This window comes from Hyla sarda, chromosome 5 (assembly GCF_029499605.1).
Source record: "Hyla sarda isolate aHylSar1 chromosome 5, aHylSar1.hap1, whole genome shotgun sequence".
Taxonomy (NCBI): domain Eukaryota; kingdom Metazoa; phylum Chordata; class Amphibia; order Anura; family Hylidae; genus Hyla; species Hyla sarda.
Genome location: NC_079193.1, coordinates 365,462,797 through 365,480,151, shown reverse-complemented (window position 1 = coordinate 365,480,151; position 17,355 = coordinate 365,462,797). Strand labels below are relative to the sequence as shown.

The 17,355-nt window shown below is 44.2% G+C and overlaps 1 protein-coding gene across 2 annotated transcripts in view; it reads left to right on the top strand.

Annotated features, from left to right (window-relative positions):
• Positions 1–17,355, top strand: part of KCNQ3 (potassium voltage-gated channel subfamily Q member 3) — a 257,626-nt gene that overhangs the window by 127,322 nt on the left and 112,949 nt on the right. For both annotated transcript variants that reach the window (XM_056522783.1, XM_056522782.1), the window contains exon 2: positions 16,169–16,259. In XM_056522783.1, coding sequence (XP_056378758.1) covers positions 16,169–16,259 — 91 coding nt within the window. The remainder of the gene's footprint in view (positions 1–16,168; positions 16,260–17,355) is intronic.

Genomic DNA, 17,355 nt, shown 5'->3' with positions numbered 1-17,355 from the left:
CCCGGCATCTCCTGCTCTGGTCTGTGATCGAGCAGACCAGAGCAGGAGATGACCGATAATACTGATCTGTTCTATGTCCTATACATAGAACAGATCAGTATTAGCAATCATGGTATTGCTATGAATAGTCCCCTATGGGGACTATTCAAGTGTAAAAAAAAATGTAAAAAAATTTAAAAGTAAAAGTAAAAAAAAAGTGAAAAATCCCCTCCCCCAATAAAAAAGTAAAACGTCCGTTTTTTCCTATTTTACCCCAAAAAAGCGTAAAAAACATTTTTTATAGACATATTTGGTATCGCCGCGTGCGTAAGTGTCCGAACTATTAAAATAAAATGTTAATGATCCCGTACGGTGAACGGCGTGAACGAAAAAAAATAAAAAAAGTCCCAAATTCCTACTTTTTTAATACATTTTATTAAAAAAAAAATTATAAAAAATGTATTAAAAGTTTTTTATATGCAAATGTGGTATCAAAAAAAAGTACAGATCATGGCGCAAAAAATGAGCCCCCATACCGCCGCTTATACGGAAAAATAAAAAAGTTAGAGGTCATCAAAATAAAGGGATTATAAACGTACTAATTTGGTTAAAAAGTTTGTGATTTTTTTTAAGCGCAACAATAATATAAAAGTATATAATAATGGGTATCATTTTAATCGTATTGACCCTCAGAATAAAGAACACACGTCATTTTTACCATAAATTGTACGGCGTGAAGACAAAACCTTCCAAAATTAGCAAAATTGCGTTTTTTGTTTTAATTTCCCCACAAAAATAGTGTTTTTTGGTTGCGCCATACATTTTATGATATAATGAGTTATGTCATTACAAAGGACAACTGGTCGCGCAAAAAACAAGCCCTCATACTAGTCTGTGGATGAAAATATAAAAGAGTTATGATTTTTAGAAGGCGAGGAGGAAAAAATGAAAATGTAAAAATTAAATTGTCTGAGTCCTTAAGGCCAAAATGGGCTGAGTCCTTAAGGGGTTAAATGGCCAGAGATGTCAGCAGAGAGCACTGTGCTCGTGATGTCAGCAGAGAGCTCTGTGTTCCAAAAAGAAAAGAATTTCCTCTGTAGTATTCAGCAGCTAATAAGTACTGAAAGGATTAAGATTTTTTTATAGAAGTAATTTACAAATCTGTTGAACTTTCTGGCACCAGTTGATTTAAAAAAGGTTTCCACCGGAGTACCCCGTTAACAGAGTTATAATGGAGTTCATAATTTTAGGTGTAGGATCGCCCTTCAGTTTTTCGTAAGTGGGGGCATCACTAAGTTGTCTCTTTGATTCTTTTTGGCAATCCGCAGTGTGCATCACGACCACCTAGCCTCCCTTGTCAGTTCGGGTGATCGTGATGCCCTCCTGGGATGTCAGTTTTTCAAGAGCTTTTGTCTCGGCTGGGCTTAGGTTTTTACTCGCCTTTGGATAAATGATGCTTTTTACATCACTTATCGCTTTTCTAAACATTTCTAATGGGCTGCCTGGACTTATGGGAGGGTTGAATGTAGATGGGTTCTCTCCAGTAAAAGGAGTGTCTTGTGAAATCTCAGTGTGCCCTACGGTGTCTCTCTCATCTAGGCTTGCCAGTAGTTGGATATTTTGAATGTCTGTAGTAGTGCATTGCGGGGTTGGACGAAATGCTCGAGGACCAATATGACATTGCACTTCCCCTTCTGGGGAGTGGGACGCTGTCATTAAAGGTTGAAGGTGAAGAGGTTAAAGGGGTACTCTGGCGCTAAGACATCTTATCCCCTATCCAAAGGATAGGGGATAAGATGCTTGATCGCGGGGGTCCCGCCGCTGGGGACACCCATGATCTTGCACGCAGCACCCCGTTACAATCAGTCCCTGAAGCACGTTCGCTCCGGGTCTGATTACTGGCGATCACGGGGGCCGGAGCATTGGGATGTCACGGCCCCGCCCCCGTGTGACGTCACGCTCCTCCCCCTCAATGAAAGCCTATGGGAGGGGGCGTGACAGCTGTCACGCCCCCTTCCATAGGCTTTCATTTAGGGGGCGGAGCGTGACATCACACGGGGGCGGGGGCGTGACGTCACAATGCTCCGGCCCCCTTGATCGCCAGTAATCGCTAAAAAAAAAGTCGCTAAATATGCTGCTTGCGTCTGAACTGCGACAAAACATAGACCAAAAAAATGCTCTAAAATGAATGATAAATCTCCCCCTGTGTCTCTAGTTATTTTTGCCTCTCACATATTGTATACAGCTCTCCATCACGGGATGTATTTCATATTTGGATAACATTTTGTGTAGGGGTAAATGTCATTCCCTTCTCACCCCTGTGATTGAGCAGATAATTAGGAGTGAGGTGACTGTCTCCATGTTCCCCTATGCACCACTAACTTAATTGGAGAAATAACTAACAGACCTTGACAGGAATCCCAAAAGACTGTGGAGAGACACAGAGCAGTGAGTGCGGTGCTGATTCACCGACAGGCGGTAATAACTCCAAAAATGGTCACATTAATGAGCCGAAACCTGCCTGGAAACTTTTAATTAATGGAAATATTACTTATCTATCTATCTATCTCATATCTATCTATCTATCTATGTCATATCTATCTATCTCATATCTATCTATGTCATATCTATCTATGTATCTATCTCATATCTATCTATCTCATATCTATCTATCTATCTATGTCATATCTATCTATGTCATATCTATCTATGTATCTATCTCATATCTATCTATCTCATATCTATCTATCTATCTATGTCATATCTATCTATCTCATATCTATCTATGTCATATCTATCTATCTATCTATCTATCTATCTATCTCATATCTATCTATCTATCTATCTCATATCTATCTATCTATCTCATATCTATCTATCTATCTCATATCTATCTATCTCATATCTAGCAACAGAAGAATACAGCAGCACACTGCCAGCACAAGGATATAGGTGAAACATGAACATGCAGATAAAACATGGAGACTATACAGCTATGGTGTAATAGATGCAAATGTGAAACTATGAAATAGTGAGGCACTTAGCTCGCAAATTTGTCTCCGCCGGCGGTCAAATAGCTTGGACCGTCCCACCGCGATAAGGTGGCCTCATTGGGACGGACCCTACACTGTGAATATGCCTCTGTGTGAACAATTCAGTAAGCATGGCAGGGTCTGGGACATCCATGTTGGCTCCTGCACCCCACCCACCTCTATCAGGTGTATATAAGGTGTCTTGGATGTTCCAGATCCTGCCATGCTTACTGAACTGTTCACACAGAGGCATATTCACAGTGTAGGGTCCGTCCCAATGAGGCCACCTTATCGTGGTGGGACGGTCCAAGCTATTTGACCGCCGGTGGAGACAAATTTGCGAGCTAAGTGCCTCACTATTTCATAGTTTCACATTTGCATCTATTACACCATAGCTGTATAGCTCTCCATGTTTTAACTGCATATACATGTTTCATCTATATCCTTGTGCTGGCAGTGTGCTGCTGCATTCTTCTGTTGCTGTATATCTAGCCTAGTAGCGTACACCTGTAGGCCAGGTCCATATAATAGTTTGGTATCAACTAAAGTGCTGGCTGACTTATTCTTTGTCTGTATCTCATATCTATCTATCTATCTAATATCTATCTATCTATCTAATATCTATCTATCTCATACAGTCATGGCCGTAAATGTTGGCACCCCTGAAATTTTTCTAGAAAATGAAGTATTTCTCACAGAAAAGGATTGCAGTAACACATGTTTTGCTATACACATGTTTATTCCCTTTGTGTGTATTGGAACTAAACCAAAAAAGGGAGGGAAAAAAACAAATTGGACATAATGTCACCAAACTCCAAAAATGGTCTGGACAAAATTACTGGCACTGTTTCAAAATTGTGGAAAAATAAGATTGTTTCAAGCACGTGATGCTCCTTTAAACTCACCTGGGGCAAGTAGCAATATAAAAATCACACATGAAAGCAGATAAAAAGGAGAGAAGTTCACTTAGTCTTTGCATTGTGTGTCTGTGTGTGCCACACTAAGCATGGACAACAGAAAGAGGAGAAGAGAACTGTCTGAGGACTTGAGAACCAAAATTGTGGAAAATAACAATACTCGCTGATATGCTTTCTCAAGGGGCGCCCCTTGGGAAAACATCAGCGAAAACCCATATATATTGTCAATAGTTATATGCAGTGTACTTGATACACGCTGCGCCATTGCTGTATACCTTACCCCATATATATTGTCAATAGTTATATGCAGTGTACTTGATACACGCTGCGCCATTGCTGTATACCTTCACCCATATATATTGTCAATAGTTATATGCAGTGTACTTGATACACACTACGCCATTGCTGTATACCTTCACCCATATATATTGTCAATAGTTATATGCAGTGTACTTGATACACGCTGCGCCATTGCTGTATACCTTCACCCATATAGATTGTCAATAGTTATATGCAGTGTACTTGATACACACTGCGCCATTGCTGTATACCTTCACCCATATAGATTGTCAATAGTTATATGCAGTGTACTTGATACACGCCACGCCATTGCTGTATACCTTCACCCATATATATTGTCAATAGTTATATGCAGTGTACTTGATACACGCCACGCCATTGCTGTATACTTTCACCCATATATATTGTCAATAGTTATATGCAGTGTACTTGTCAATAGTTATATGCAGTGTACTTGATACACACTACGCCATTGCTGTATACCTTCACCCATATATATTGTCAATTTTTATATGCAGTGTACTTGATACACGCTACGCCATTGCTGTATACCTTCACCCATATATATTGTCAATAGTTATATGCAGTGTACTTGATATACGCTGCGCCATTGCTGTATACTTCTACCCATATATATTGTCAATAGTTATATGCAGTGTACTTGTCAATAGTTATATGCAGTGTACTTGTCAATAGTTATATGCAGTGTACTTGATACACACTACGCCATTGCTGTATACCTTTACCCATATATATTGTCAATTTTTATATGCAGTGTACTTGATACACGCTACGCCATTGCTGTATACCTTCACCCATATATATTGTCAATAGTTATATGCAGTGTACTTGATATACGCTGCGCCATTGCTGTATACCATCACCCATATATATTGTCAATAGTTATATGCAGTGTACTTGATATACGCTGCGCCATTGCTGTATACCTTCACCCATATTTATTGTCAATAGTTATATGCAGTGTACTTGATATACGCTGCGCCATTGCTGTATACCTTCACCCATATATATTGTCAATAGTTATATGCAGTGTACTTGATATACGCTGCGCCATTGCTGTATACCTTCACCCATATATATTGTCAATAGTTATATGCAGTGGGCTCGAGACACTTTATGCGTGCACATTGTGAGTGCCTCATTACTATGCTGACACTGATCCTTGTATTTCAATGTACTTTATTTATTTATGATATACTCACCTTCGTTCTATTTGTATGTGTGTTCTGTTTTTATATACCACTTATCTATGTTTTTAATGGATGATTAATAAAGAATTGATATTTTTTTATACCACATTTTTGGCCTCTGTGCTCGGTGTTTAAGACTACATTTTGCCAAAATGAACTTGAGTAAGCCAAAATCCTTCTGGGAAAACGTCTTGTGGACAGATGAGACCAAGATAGAGCTTTTTGGTAAAACACATCATTCTACTGTTTACCGAAAACAGAATGAGGCCTACAAAGAAAAGAACACAGTACCTACAGTGACATATGGTGGAGGTCAATTATGTTTTGGGTTGTTTTGCTGCCTCTGGCACCGGGGGCCTTGAATGTGTACAAAACATAATGAAATCTGAGGATTACCAACGGATTTTGGGTCGCACTGTACAGCCCAGTGTCAGAACGCTGGGTTTGTGTACGAGATCTTGGGTCTTCCAGCAGGACAATGACCCCAAACATACGTCAAAAAGCCCCCAGAAATGGATGGCAACAAAGCGCTGGAGAGTTCTGAAGTGGCAGCAATGAGTCCAGATCTAAATCCCATTGATCACCTGTGGAGAGATCTTAAAATTACTGTTGGGAAAAGGCGACTTCCAATAAGAGAGACCTGGAGCAGTTTGTAAAGGAAGAGGGGTCCAACATCATGGCTGAGAGGTGTAAGGAGCTTATTGATGGTTATAGGAAGAGCGGTCCAACATTCCGTCTGAGAGGTGTAAGGAGTTTATTGATGGTTATAGGAAGTGACTGATTTCAGTTATTTTTTTTCCATAGGGTGTGAAACCAAATATTAAGATAAGGGTGCCAATAATTTTGTCCAGCCCATTTTTGGAGTTTGGTGACTGTCACGATGCCGGCTGGCAGGTAGTGGATCCTCTGTGCCAGAGAGGGATTGGCGTGGACCGTGCTAGTGGATCGGTTCTAAGTCACTACTGGTTTTCACCAGAGCCCGCCGCAAAGCGGGATGGTCTTGCTGCGGCGGTAGTGACCAGGTCGTATCCACTAGCAACGGCTCAACCTCTCTGGCTGCTGAAGATAGGCGCGGTACAAGGGAGTAGACAGAAGCAAGGTCGGACGTAGCAGAAGGTCGGGGCAGGCAGCAAGGATCGTAGTCAGGGGCAACGGCAGGAGGTCTGGAACACAGGCTAGGAACATACAAGGAAACGCTTTCACTGGCACGATGGCAACAAGATCCGGCAAGGAAGTGCAGGGGAAGTGAGGTGATATAGGGAAGTGCACAGGTGATAACACTAATTGGAACCACTGCGCCAATCAGCGGCGCAGTGGCCCTTTAAATCGCAAAGACCCGGCGCGCGCGCGCCCTAGGGAGCGGGGCCGCGCGCGCCGGGACAGGACTGACGGAGAGCGAGTCAGGTACGGGAGCCGGGGTGCGCATCGCGAGCGGGCGCTACCCGCATCGCGAATCGCATCCCGGCTGGAGGCGGTATCGCAGCGCCCCGGGTCAGTGGATCTGACCGGAGCGCTGCAGTGAGGAGAGTGTAGCGAGCGCTCCGGGGAGGAGCGGGGACCCGGAGCGCTTGGCGTAACAGTACCCCCCCCCTTGGGTCTCCCCCTCTTCTTAGAGCCTGAGAACCTGAGGAGCAGACTTTTGTCTAGGATGTTGTCCTCAGGTTCCCAGGATCTCTCTTCTGGACCACAACCCTCCCAATCCACTAAAAAAAAGGTTTTCCCTCTGACCTTTTTAGATGCCAGAATCTCTTTGACGGAGAAGATGTCCGAGGAGCCGGAAACAGGAGTGGGAGGAACAGATTTGGGAGAGAAACGGTTAATGATAAGTGGTTTAAGAAGAGAAACGTGAAAGGCATTAGGAATACGAAGAGAAGGAGGAAGAAGAAGTTTGTAAGAGACAGGATTAATCTGGCACAAAATTTTGAAAGGACCAAGATAGCGTGGTCCCAACTTATAGCTAGGGACACGGAAGCGGACATATTTAGCGGAGAGCCATACCTTGTCTCCAGGGGAAAAAATGGGAGGAGCTCTTCTTTTCTTATCCGCGAACTTCTTCATGCGTGATGAAGCCTGTAAGAGAGAATTTTGGGTCTCTCTCCATATGATGGAAAGATCACGAGAAATTTCATCCACAGCGGGCAGACCAGAGGGCAAGGGGGTAGGGAGGGGGGGAAGAGGGTGACGGCCGTACACCACGAAAAATGGGGATTTGGAGGAAGATTCAGAGACTCTGAAGTTATACGAGAATTCGGCCCATGGTAGAAGATCTGCCCAGTCATCCTGGCGGGAGGAAACAAAATGTCGTAAATAATCACCCAAGACCTGGTTAATTCTTTCTACTTGTCCATTGGATTGAGGATGATATGCAGAAGAAAAATTTAATTTAATCTTGAGTTGTTTACAGAGAGCCCTCCAGAATTTAGACACGAATTGGACGCCTCTATCCGAGACGATCTGCGTGGGCAACCCGTGAAGACGAAAAATGTGTACAAAAAATTGTTTAGCCAACTGAGGCGCTGAAGGAAGACCAGGAAGAGGGATGAAATGTGCCATTTTGGAGAATCGATCAACGACCACCCAAATAACAGTGTTGCCATGGGATGGGGGTAAGTCAGTAATAAAATCCATACCAATCAGAGACCAAGGCTGTTCGGGGACAGGCAGAGGATGAAGAAAACCAGCGGGCTTCTGGCGAGGAGTCTTATCCCGGGCACAGATAGTGCAGGCTCGCACAAAGTCCACAACATCCGTCTCCAGAGTCGGCCACCAATAGTAGCGAGAGATGAGTTGCACAGATTTCTTGATGCCCGCATGACCTGCGAGATGGGAAGAGTGGCCCCATTTGAGGATTCCGAGGCGTTGGCGTGGAGAAACAAAGGTCTTTCCTGGAGGAGTTTGCCTGATGGAGGCTGGAGAAGTGGAAATCAGGCAGTCAGGAGGAATGATGTGTTGCGGAGAGAGTTCAACTTCAGAAGCATCCGAGGAACGAGAGAGAGCATCGGCCCTAATGTTCTTATCGGCAGGCCGAAAGTGAATTTCAAAATTAAATCGGGCAAAGAACAGAGACCACCTGGCCTGGCGAGGATTCAGCCATTGGGCAGACTGGAGGTAGGAGAGGTTCTTGTGATCGGTGTAAATAATAACTGGAAATCTTGATCCCTCCAGCAGATGCCTCCATTCCTCAAGTGCTAATTTAATGGCTAGAAGCTCTCGATCCCCGATGGAGTAGTTTCTCTCCGCCGGAGAGAAGGTCCTAGAAAAAAAACCACAAGTAACAGCATGCCCGGAAGAATTTTTTTGTAGAAGGACAGCTCCAGCTCCCACAGAGGAGGCATCAACCTCCAATAGGAAGGGTTTAGATGGGTCAGGTCTGGAGAGCACGGGAGCCGAAGAAAAGGCAGACTTGAGCCGTTCAAAGGCGTCTTCCGCTTGAGGAGGCCAAGACTTGGGATCGGCATTTTTTTTGGTTAAAGCCACGATAGGAGCCACAACGGTAGAAAAATGTGGAATAAATTGTCTGTAATAATTGGCGAACCCCAAAAAACGTTGGATAGCACGGAGTCCGGAGGGGCGTGGCCAATCTAAGACGGCAGAGAGTTTGTCTGGATCCATTTGTAGTCCCTGGCCAGAGACCAAGTATCCTAGGAAAGGAAGAGATTGGCATTCAAACAGACATTTCTCTATTTTGGCATAGAGTTGATTGTCACGAAGTCTCTGAAGAACCATACGGACATGCTGGCGGTGTTCTTCTAGATTGGCAGAAAAAATCAGGATATCGTCCAGATATACAACAACACAGGAGTATAAAAGATCACGAAAAATTTCATTAACAAAGTCTTGGAAGACGGCAGGGGCGTTGCACAGGCCAAAGGGCATGACCAGATACTCAAAGTGTCCATCTCTGGTGTTAAATGCCGTTTTCCATTCATCCCCCTCTCTGATGCGGATGAGATTATAAGCACCTCTTAAGTCCAGTTTGGTAAAGATGTGGGCACCTTGGAGGCGATCAAAGAGTTCAGAGATGAGAGGTAGGGGGTAGCGGTTCTTAACCGTGATTTTATTAAGACCGCGGTAGTCAATGCAAGGGCGTAGAGAGCCATCTTTTTTGGACACAAAGAAAAATCCGGCTCCGGCAGGAGAGGAGGATTTACGGATAAAGCCCTTTTTTAAATTTTCCTGGACGTATTCAGACATGGCAAGAGTCTCTGGGGCGGACAGAGGATAAATTCTGCCCCGGGGTGGAGTAGTGCCCGGGAGGAGGTCGATAGGACAATCATAAGGCCTGTGAGGAGGTAGAGTCTCAGCTTGTTTTTTGCAAAAAACATCCGCAAAGTCCATATAGGCCTTAGGGAGACCGGTTACGGGAGGAACCACAGAGTCACGGCAAGGGTTACTGGGAACCGGTTTTAGGCAGTCCTTGGAACAAGAGGGCCCCCAACTCTTGATCTCCCCAGTGGACCAATCCAGGGTTGGGGAGTGAAGTTGAAGCCAGGGAAGTCCAAGGAGAATTTCAGAAGTGCAATTGGGAAGGACCAAAAGTTCAATCCTCTCGTGATGAGGTCCGATGTGCATTAGAAGGGGCTCCGTGCGGAAACGTATGGTACAGTCCAATCTTTCATTGTTTACACAATTGATGTAGAGGGGTCTGGCGAGACTGGTCACCGGGATGTTGAACCTGTTGACGAGAGAGGCCAAAATAAAATTTCCTGCAGATCCGGAGTCCAAGAAGGCCACAGCAGAGAAGGAGAAGGCAGATGCAGACATCCGCACAGGCACAGTAAGACGTGGAGAAGCAGAGTAGACATCAAGGACTGTCTCACCTTTGTGCGGAGTCAGCGTACGTCTTTCCAGGCGGGGAGGACGGATAGGACAATCCTTCAGGAAGTGTTCGGTACTAGCACAGTACAGGCAGAGATTCTCCATGCGGCGTCGTGTCCTCTCTTGAGGTGTCAGGCGAGACCGGTCGACCTGCATAGCCTCCACGGCGGGAGGCACAGGAACAGATTGCAGGGGACCAGAGGAGAGAGGAGCCGGGGAGAAGAAACGCCTCGTGCGAACAGAGTCCATATCCTGGCGGAGCTCCTGACGCCTTTCGGAAAAACGCATGTCAATGCGAGTGGCTAGGTGAATGAGTTCATGTAGATTAGCAGGGATTTCTCGTGCGGCCAGAACATCTTTAATGTTGCTGGATAGGCCTTTTTTAAAGGTCGCGCAGAGGGCCTCATTATTCCAGGATAATTCTGAAGCAAGAGTACGGAATTGTACGGCATACTCGCCAACGGAAGAATTACCCTGGACCAGGTTCAACAGGGCAGTCTCAGCAGAAGAGGCTCGGGCAGGTTCCTCAAAGACACTTCGAATTTCCGAGAAGAAGGAGTGTACAGAGGAGTGTACAGTCATTGCGGTCCCAGAGCGGTGTGGCCCAAGACAGGGCTTTTCCAGACAGAAGGCTGACTACGAAAGCCACCTTAGACCTTTCAGTGGGAAACTGGTCCGACATCATCTCCAGGTGCAGGGAACATTGGGAAAGAAAGCCACGGCAAAACTTAGAGTCCCCATCAAATTTATCCGGCAAGGATAGTCGTAGACCAGAAGCGGCCACTCGCTGCGGAGGAGATGCAGGAGCTGGCGGAGGAGATGATTGCTGAAGCTGTGGTAGTAACTGCTGAAGCATAACGGTCAGTTGAGACAGCTGTTGGCCTTGTTGCGCTATCTGTTGCGACTGCTGGGCGACCACCGTGGTGAGGTCAGCGACAACTGGCAGAGGAACTTCAGCGGGATCCATGGCCGGATCTACTGTCACGATGCCGGCTGGCAGGTAGTGGATCCTCTGTGCCAGAGAGGGATTGGCGTGGACCGTGCTAGTGGATCGGTTCTAAGTCACTACTGGTTTTCACCAGAGCCCGCCGCAAAGCGGGATGGTCTTGCTGCGGCGGTAGTGACCAGGTCGTATCCACTAGCAACGGCTCAACCTCTCTGGCTGCTGAAGATAGGCGCGGTACAAGGGAGTAGACAGAAGCAAGGTCGGACGTAGCAGAAGGTCGGGGCAGGCAGCAAGGATCGTAGTCAGGGGCAACGGCAGGAGGTCTGGAACACAGGCTAGGAACATACAAGGAAACGCTTTCACTGGCACGATGGCAACAAGATCCGGCAAGGAAGTGCAGGGGAAGTGAGGTGATATAGGCAAGTGCACAGGTGATAACACTAATTGGAACCACTGCGCCAATCAGCGGCGCAGTGGCCCTTTAAATCGCAAAGACCCGGCGCGCGCGCGCCCTAGGGAGCGGGGCCGCGCGCGCCGGGACAGGACTGACGGAGAGCGAGTCAGGTACGGGAGCCGGGGTGCGCATCGCGAGCGGGCGCTACCCGCATCGCGAATCGCATCCCGGCTGGAGGCGGTATCGCAGCGCCCCGGGTCAGTGGATCTGACCGGAGCGCTGCAGTGAGGAGAGTGTAGCGAGCGCTCCGGGGAGGAGCGGGGACCCGGAGCGCTTGGCGTAACAGTGACATTATGTCCAATTTGCTTTTTTCCCTCCCTTTTTTTGTTTAGTTCCAATACATACAAAGGGAATAAATATGTTTATAGCAAAACATGTGTTAATGCAATCCTTTTCTGTGAGAAACACCTCATTTTCTAGAAAAAATTCAGGGGGGGCCAACCTTTACAGCCATGACTGTATCTATCTATCTCAAATCTATCTATCTATCTATCTCATATCTACAGTTGAAACCAGAAGTTTACACACACTATATGTAAAAAGACACATATGTATGTTTTTCTTGTTCTGGCACCACGGGGGGCTTTGTAAATGCACATGGCCCCCAACTTCCATTCCAAACAAATTCTCTCTCCAATAGCCCAATGGTGCTCCTTCTTTTCTGAGCATTGTAGTCCGCCTGCAGAGCACTTTACATCCACATAGGGGGTATTTCCATATTCAGAAGAAATGGTGTTACAAATTTTAGGAGGCTTTTTCTCCTATTACCCGTGTGAAAATGAAAAATTTGGGGTACCACCAGCATTTTAGTGAAAAATAATAATTTTCATTTACACGTCCGACTTTAACGAAAAGTCATCAAACACCTGTGGGGTGTAAAGGCTCACTGTACCCCTTGTTATGTTCCTTGAGGGGTGTAGTTTCCAAAATGGTATGCCATGTGTTTTGTTTTGCTGTTCTGGATCCATAGGGGCTTCCTAAATGCGACATTAGCAAAATTTAGCAAAATTCGCTCTTCAAAATCCCATTGTCGCTCTTTCTCTTCTGAGCCCTCTAGTGCACCCACAGAGAACTTAACATCCACATATGGGGTATTTCCATGCGCGAGAGAAATTAGGTTACAAATTTTGGGGGGCTTTTTCTCCTTTTACCCCTTGTAAAAATGAAAACAAATGAGTCTACAAGAACATGTTACTGTAAAAAATGGAGATTTTGAATTTTCTCCTCCACTTTGCTGCTATTCCTGTGAAACGCCTAAAGGGCTAACAAACTCTGAATGTCATTTTGAATACTTTGAGGGGTGCAGTTTTCATAATAGTCCAATATGGGGTATTTCTAACATAAAGACCCTCAAATTCTCTTCAAAACTGAACTGGTCCCTGACAAATTCCGATTTTAAATTTATCGTGAAAATTGCTCCTAAACTTTGAAGCCCTCCTGATGTTTTCAAAAAGTAAAAACATGTCAACTTTATGATGCCAACATAAAGTAGACATATTGTATTTGTGAATAAATATATAATTTGTATGGCATGTCCATTTTCCTTACAGACAGATAGCTTAAAAGTTAGAAAAATGCAAAATTTTCAAAATTTTCATGAAATTTTGGAATTTTTCACCAACAAATGATGCAAGTTTTAGTGAAAATGTACCATAAACATAAAGTAGAATATGTCACGAAAAAACAATCTCAGAATCAAATTCATAAGTTAAAGCATCCCAGAGTTATTAATGCTTAAAGTGAGAGTGGTCAGACTTACTAAAAATGCTCTGGTCCTTAAAGGGGTACTCCCATGGAAATTTTTTTTTTTTTTTAATCAACTTTATTCCAGAAAGTTAAACAGATTTGTAAATCACTTCTATTAAAGAAAATCTTAATCCTTCCAGTACTTTTTAGGGGCTGTATCCTAAAGAGAAATCCAAAAAAGAAATGTATTTCCTCTGATGTCATGACCACAGTGCTCTCTGTTGACATCATGACCACAGTGCTCTCTGCTGACATCTCTGTCCATTTTATCCAGAGCAGCATATGTTTGCTATGGGGATTTTCTCCTGTTCTGGACAGTTCCTAAAATGGACAGCAGAGGTCATCAGAGAGCACTGAGATCATGACATCAGAGGAAATGCATTTCTTTTTTGGATTTCTCTTTAGTATACAGACCCTAAAAAGTACTGGAAGGAGTAAGATTTTTTAATAGAAGTGATTTATAAATCTGTTTAACTTTCTGGCACCAGTTGATTTATAAAAAAAAAAAGTTTTCCATGGGAGTACCCCTTTAAGGTGAAAATGGGCTTGGTACTTAAGGGGTTAATGTAAACCAGAAACACACTGCTTCTGCGTGTAACATCATGGGAAAGTCTAAAGAAATCAGCCAAGATATCAGGAAGAGAACAGTGGACTTGCACAAGTCTGGATCATCCTTGGGTGCAATTTCCAGATACCTGTAGATGCCTCGTTCATCTGTACAAACAATTATACGGAAGTACAAACAAGATGGGAATATCCAGCCTCATATTGCTCAGGAAGGAGACGGGTTCTGTGTATCAGAGATGAATGCGCTTTGATCCGACATGTGATTATCAACCCAAGAACAAGAGCAAAAGTCCTTGTGAAGATGTTGGCGGAAGCCGGTAAGATTGTGTCATTATCCACAGTGAACGGAGTCCTGTATATACTTGGGCTGAAAGGCCACTCTGCCAGGAAGAAGCCATTACTCCAAAAGAAACTTAGAAAAGCCAGATTAATGTTTGCAAATGCACACGGGAACAAAGACCTACATTTTGGAGACATGTCCTGTGGTCTGACGAAACAAAAATTTACTGTTTGGCCATAATGACCATTGTTACGTTTGGAGGAAAAAGAAAGAAACTTGGAAGCCTAAGAACACCCTCCCAACTGTGACACGGGGGGCAGCATCATGTTGTGGGGTTGTTTTGCTGCAGGAGGGATTAGTGCACTTCACAAAATAGATGGCATCACGAGAAAAGAAGATTATGTGGAAATACTGAAGCAACATCTCAAGACATCAGCCAGGAAGCTAAAGAATGGGCAGAAATGGGTCTTCCAAATAGACTGTTTGTCTGTCTGTCTGTCTATCTATCTATCTATCTATCTATCTATCTATCTGTCTATCTATCTGTGGTAGCGGGGTGTGATGAGGGCAGATATTGTTACCCTAGGGGCAGATGGCATTAACCCCTTGTATTCGTGATTTAGCCTATAACCACCCGAAGGTATACCGCTGGATCGTGGGCTAGGCACGGGGGGCAATAAAGACTCCGACACCAAGTTATGGACAAGAAGGGGGTTAAGGGCTTGCTTGGACTTGTAGTAGGACTGGACATTTGAATGCAGACCATGCTGTGTGGAGACACAGTGATGTGAAGGGGGAGCTGATATTACTGCTCATTATACAGTGGTCCCTCAACATACGATGGTAATCCGTTCCAAATGGACCATTGTTTGTTGAAACCATCGTATGCTGAGGGATCCGTGCAATGTAAAGTATAAGACAGTGGTCTGCAACCTGCGGACCTCCAGATATTGCAAAACTACAACACCCACCAGGCCCGGACAGCCAACGGCTGTCCGGGCATGCTAGTAGTTGTAGTTTTGCAACATCTGGAGGTCCGCAGGTTGAAGACCACTGGTATAGGAAGTTATACTCACGTGTCCCCGCCGCTCCGGACCGTCACTGCTCGTCACCTCTACCCTGGATGTCGCCTTCCATCGCTGTCGCCGCGTCCCCGGGGTGTCCCCGAAACTCCGGCAAGGCCTCTGCTTCCTCGGCATCCTCGCTCTCCGTCACCGCCATCACGTCGTTACGCACGCCGCTCCTATTGGATGACGGGACGGCGTACGCGACGACGTGATGACGACGATGGACAGCGCCGACGATGCAGGGGATCCCGAAGAGGACGCGCCGGAGCCCCGAGGACAGGTAAGTGATCGTCACCGGAGCACACGGGGCACCGTAAACGGCTATCCGGTGGTAGCTGAAGCAGTCTGCGCTGCCGGATAGCCGTTTATGCGATGGCCCCGACATACAAAAGCATCGTATGTTGATGCTGCCTCTGAGAGACCATCGTATGTTGAAATGATCGTATGTTGGGGCCATCGTAGGTTGGGGGGGGGGGGGGGTCACTGTATTTATGACTCATTAGTTAAGGCAGCCTGTGACGTGTTGTCACAGCTTACAAGGGAAAGAGCACAGCTAATATGGAAGATCTGTGCACTATGACCATTAACATTATATTATAATAAGTTGCTTTATTATACTTTTTGACACTATACAAAGGTTGTTCCTTTAGCCAGATGACCCCTATTAATGTGCCAGATTTCTGTTCTTAGAAAATATATAAAAAAAAGCAAAAAACTTAGTGATGAAGTACAATACAGTATAGCAGCGATGGTGCCTATAAAACAATGTTAATGGAAGGCGGAGTATAATCCTGTATTGTGGCACTTTTAGATCAATGATGTATTAATGTGATGTTTTCTTGTATTTTCAGGTTCCTTATTGTCCTGGGGTGTCTGGTGTTAGCGATTCTTACAACGTTTAAAGAATATGAAGATATATCAGGAGACTGGCTCCTCCTTATAGTGAGTATGGATATTGGCTTCACTGTATACCACAGATACAACCTGCAAGGACCCAATAGATCACCTGCAATAACTTCATAATACAAATGTAGTAAAGTTCCTTTAAAGGGGTACTCCGGTGGAATTTTTTTTTTAAATCAACTGTTGCCAGAAAGTTAAACAAATTTGTAAATTACTTCTATTAAAAAAATCTTAATCCTTCCAGTACTTATTAGTTGCTGAATACTACAGAGGAAATTCTTTTCTTTTTGGAACACAGAGCTCTCTGCTGACATCATGAGCACAGTGCTCTCTGCTGACACCTCTGTCCATTTTAAAGGGGTTATCCAGGAAAAAACATATATATATATATATATATATATATATATATATATATATATATATATATATCAACTGGCTCCAGAAAGTTAAACAGATTTCTAAAATACTTCTATAAAAAAAATCTTAATCCTTTCAGTACTTATGAGCTGCTGAAGCTGAGTTGTTCTTTTCTGTCTAAGTGCTCTCCGATGACACGTGTCTCAGGAACCGTCCAGAGTAGAAGTAAATTCCCATAACAAACCTCTTCTACTCTGTACAGTTCCCGAGACAAGCAGAGATGTCAGCAGAGAGCACTGTTGCCAGACAGAAAAGAACAACTCAACTTCAGCAGCTGATAAGTATTGAAAGGATTAAGATTTTTTAATAGAAGTAATTTACAAATCTGTTTAACTTTCTGGAGCCTGTTGATATATATATATATATATATATATATATATATATATATATATATATATATAAAAAGTTTTTTTCCTGGAATACCCCTTTAAGAACTGTCCAGAGTAGGAGAAAATCCCCATATAAAACAAATGCTGCTCTGGACAGTTCCTAAAATGGACAGAGATGTCAGCAGGGAGCACTGTGGTCATGATGTCAGCAGAGAGCTCTGTGTTCCAAAAAGAAAATAATTTCCTCTGTAATATTCAGCAGCTAATAAGTACTGGAAGGATTAAGATTTTTTAATAGAAGTAATTTACAAATCTGTTTAACTTTCTGGCACCAGTTGATTTCTGGCACCAGCTCCTGTGCCTGTGCTGAAAACATAGAACATTTTTAT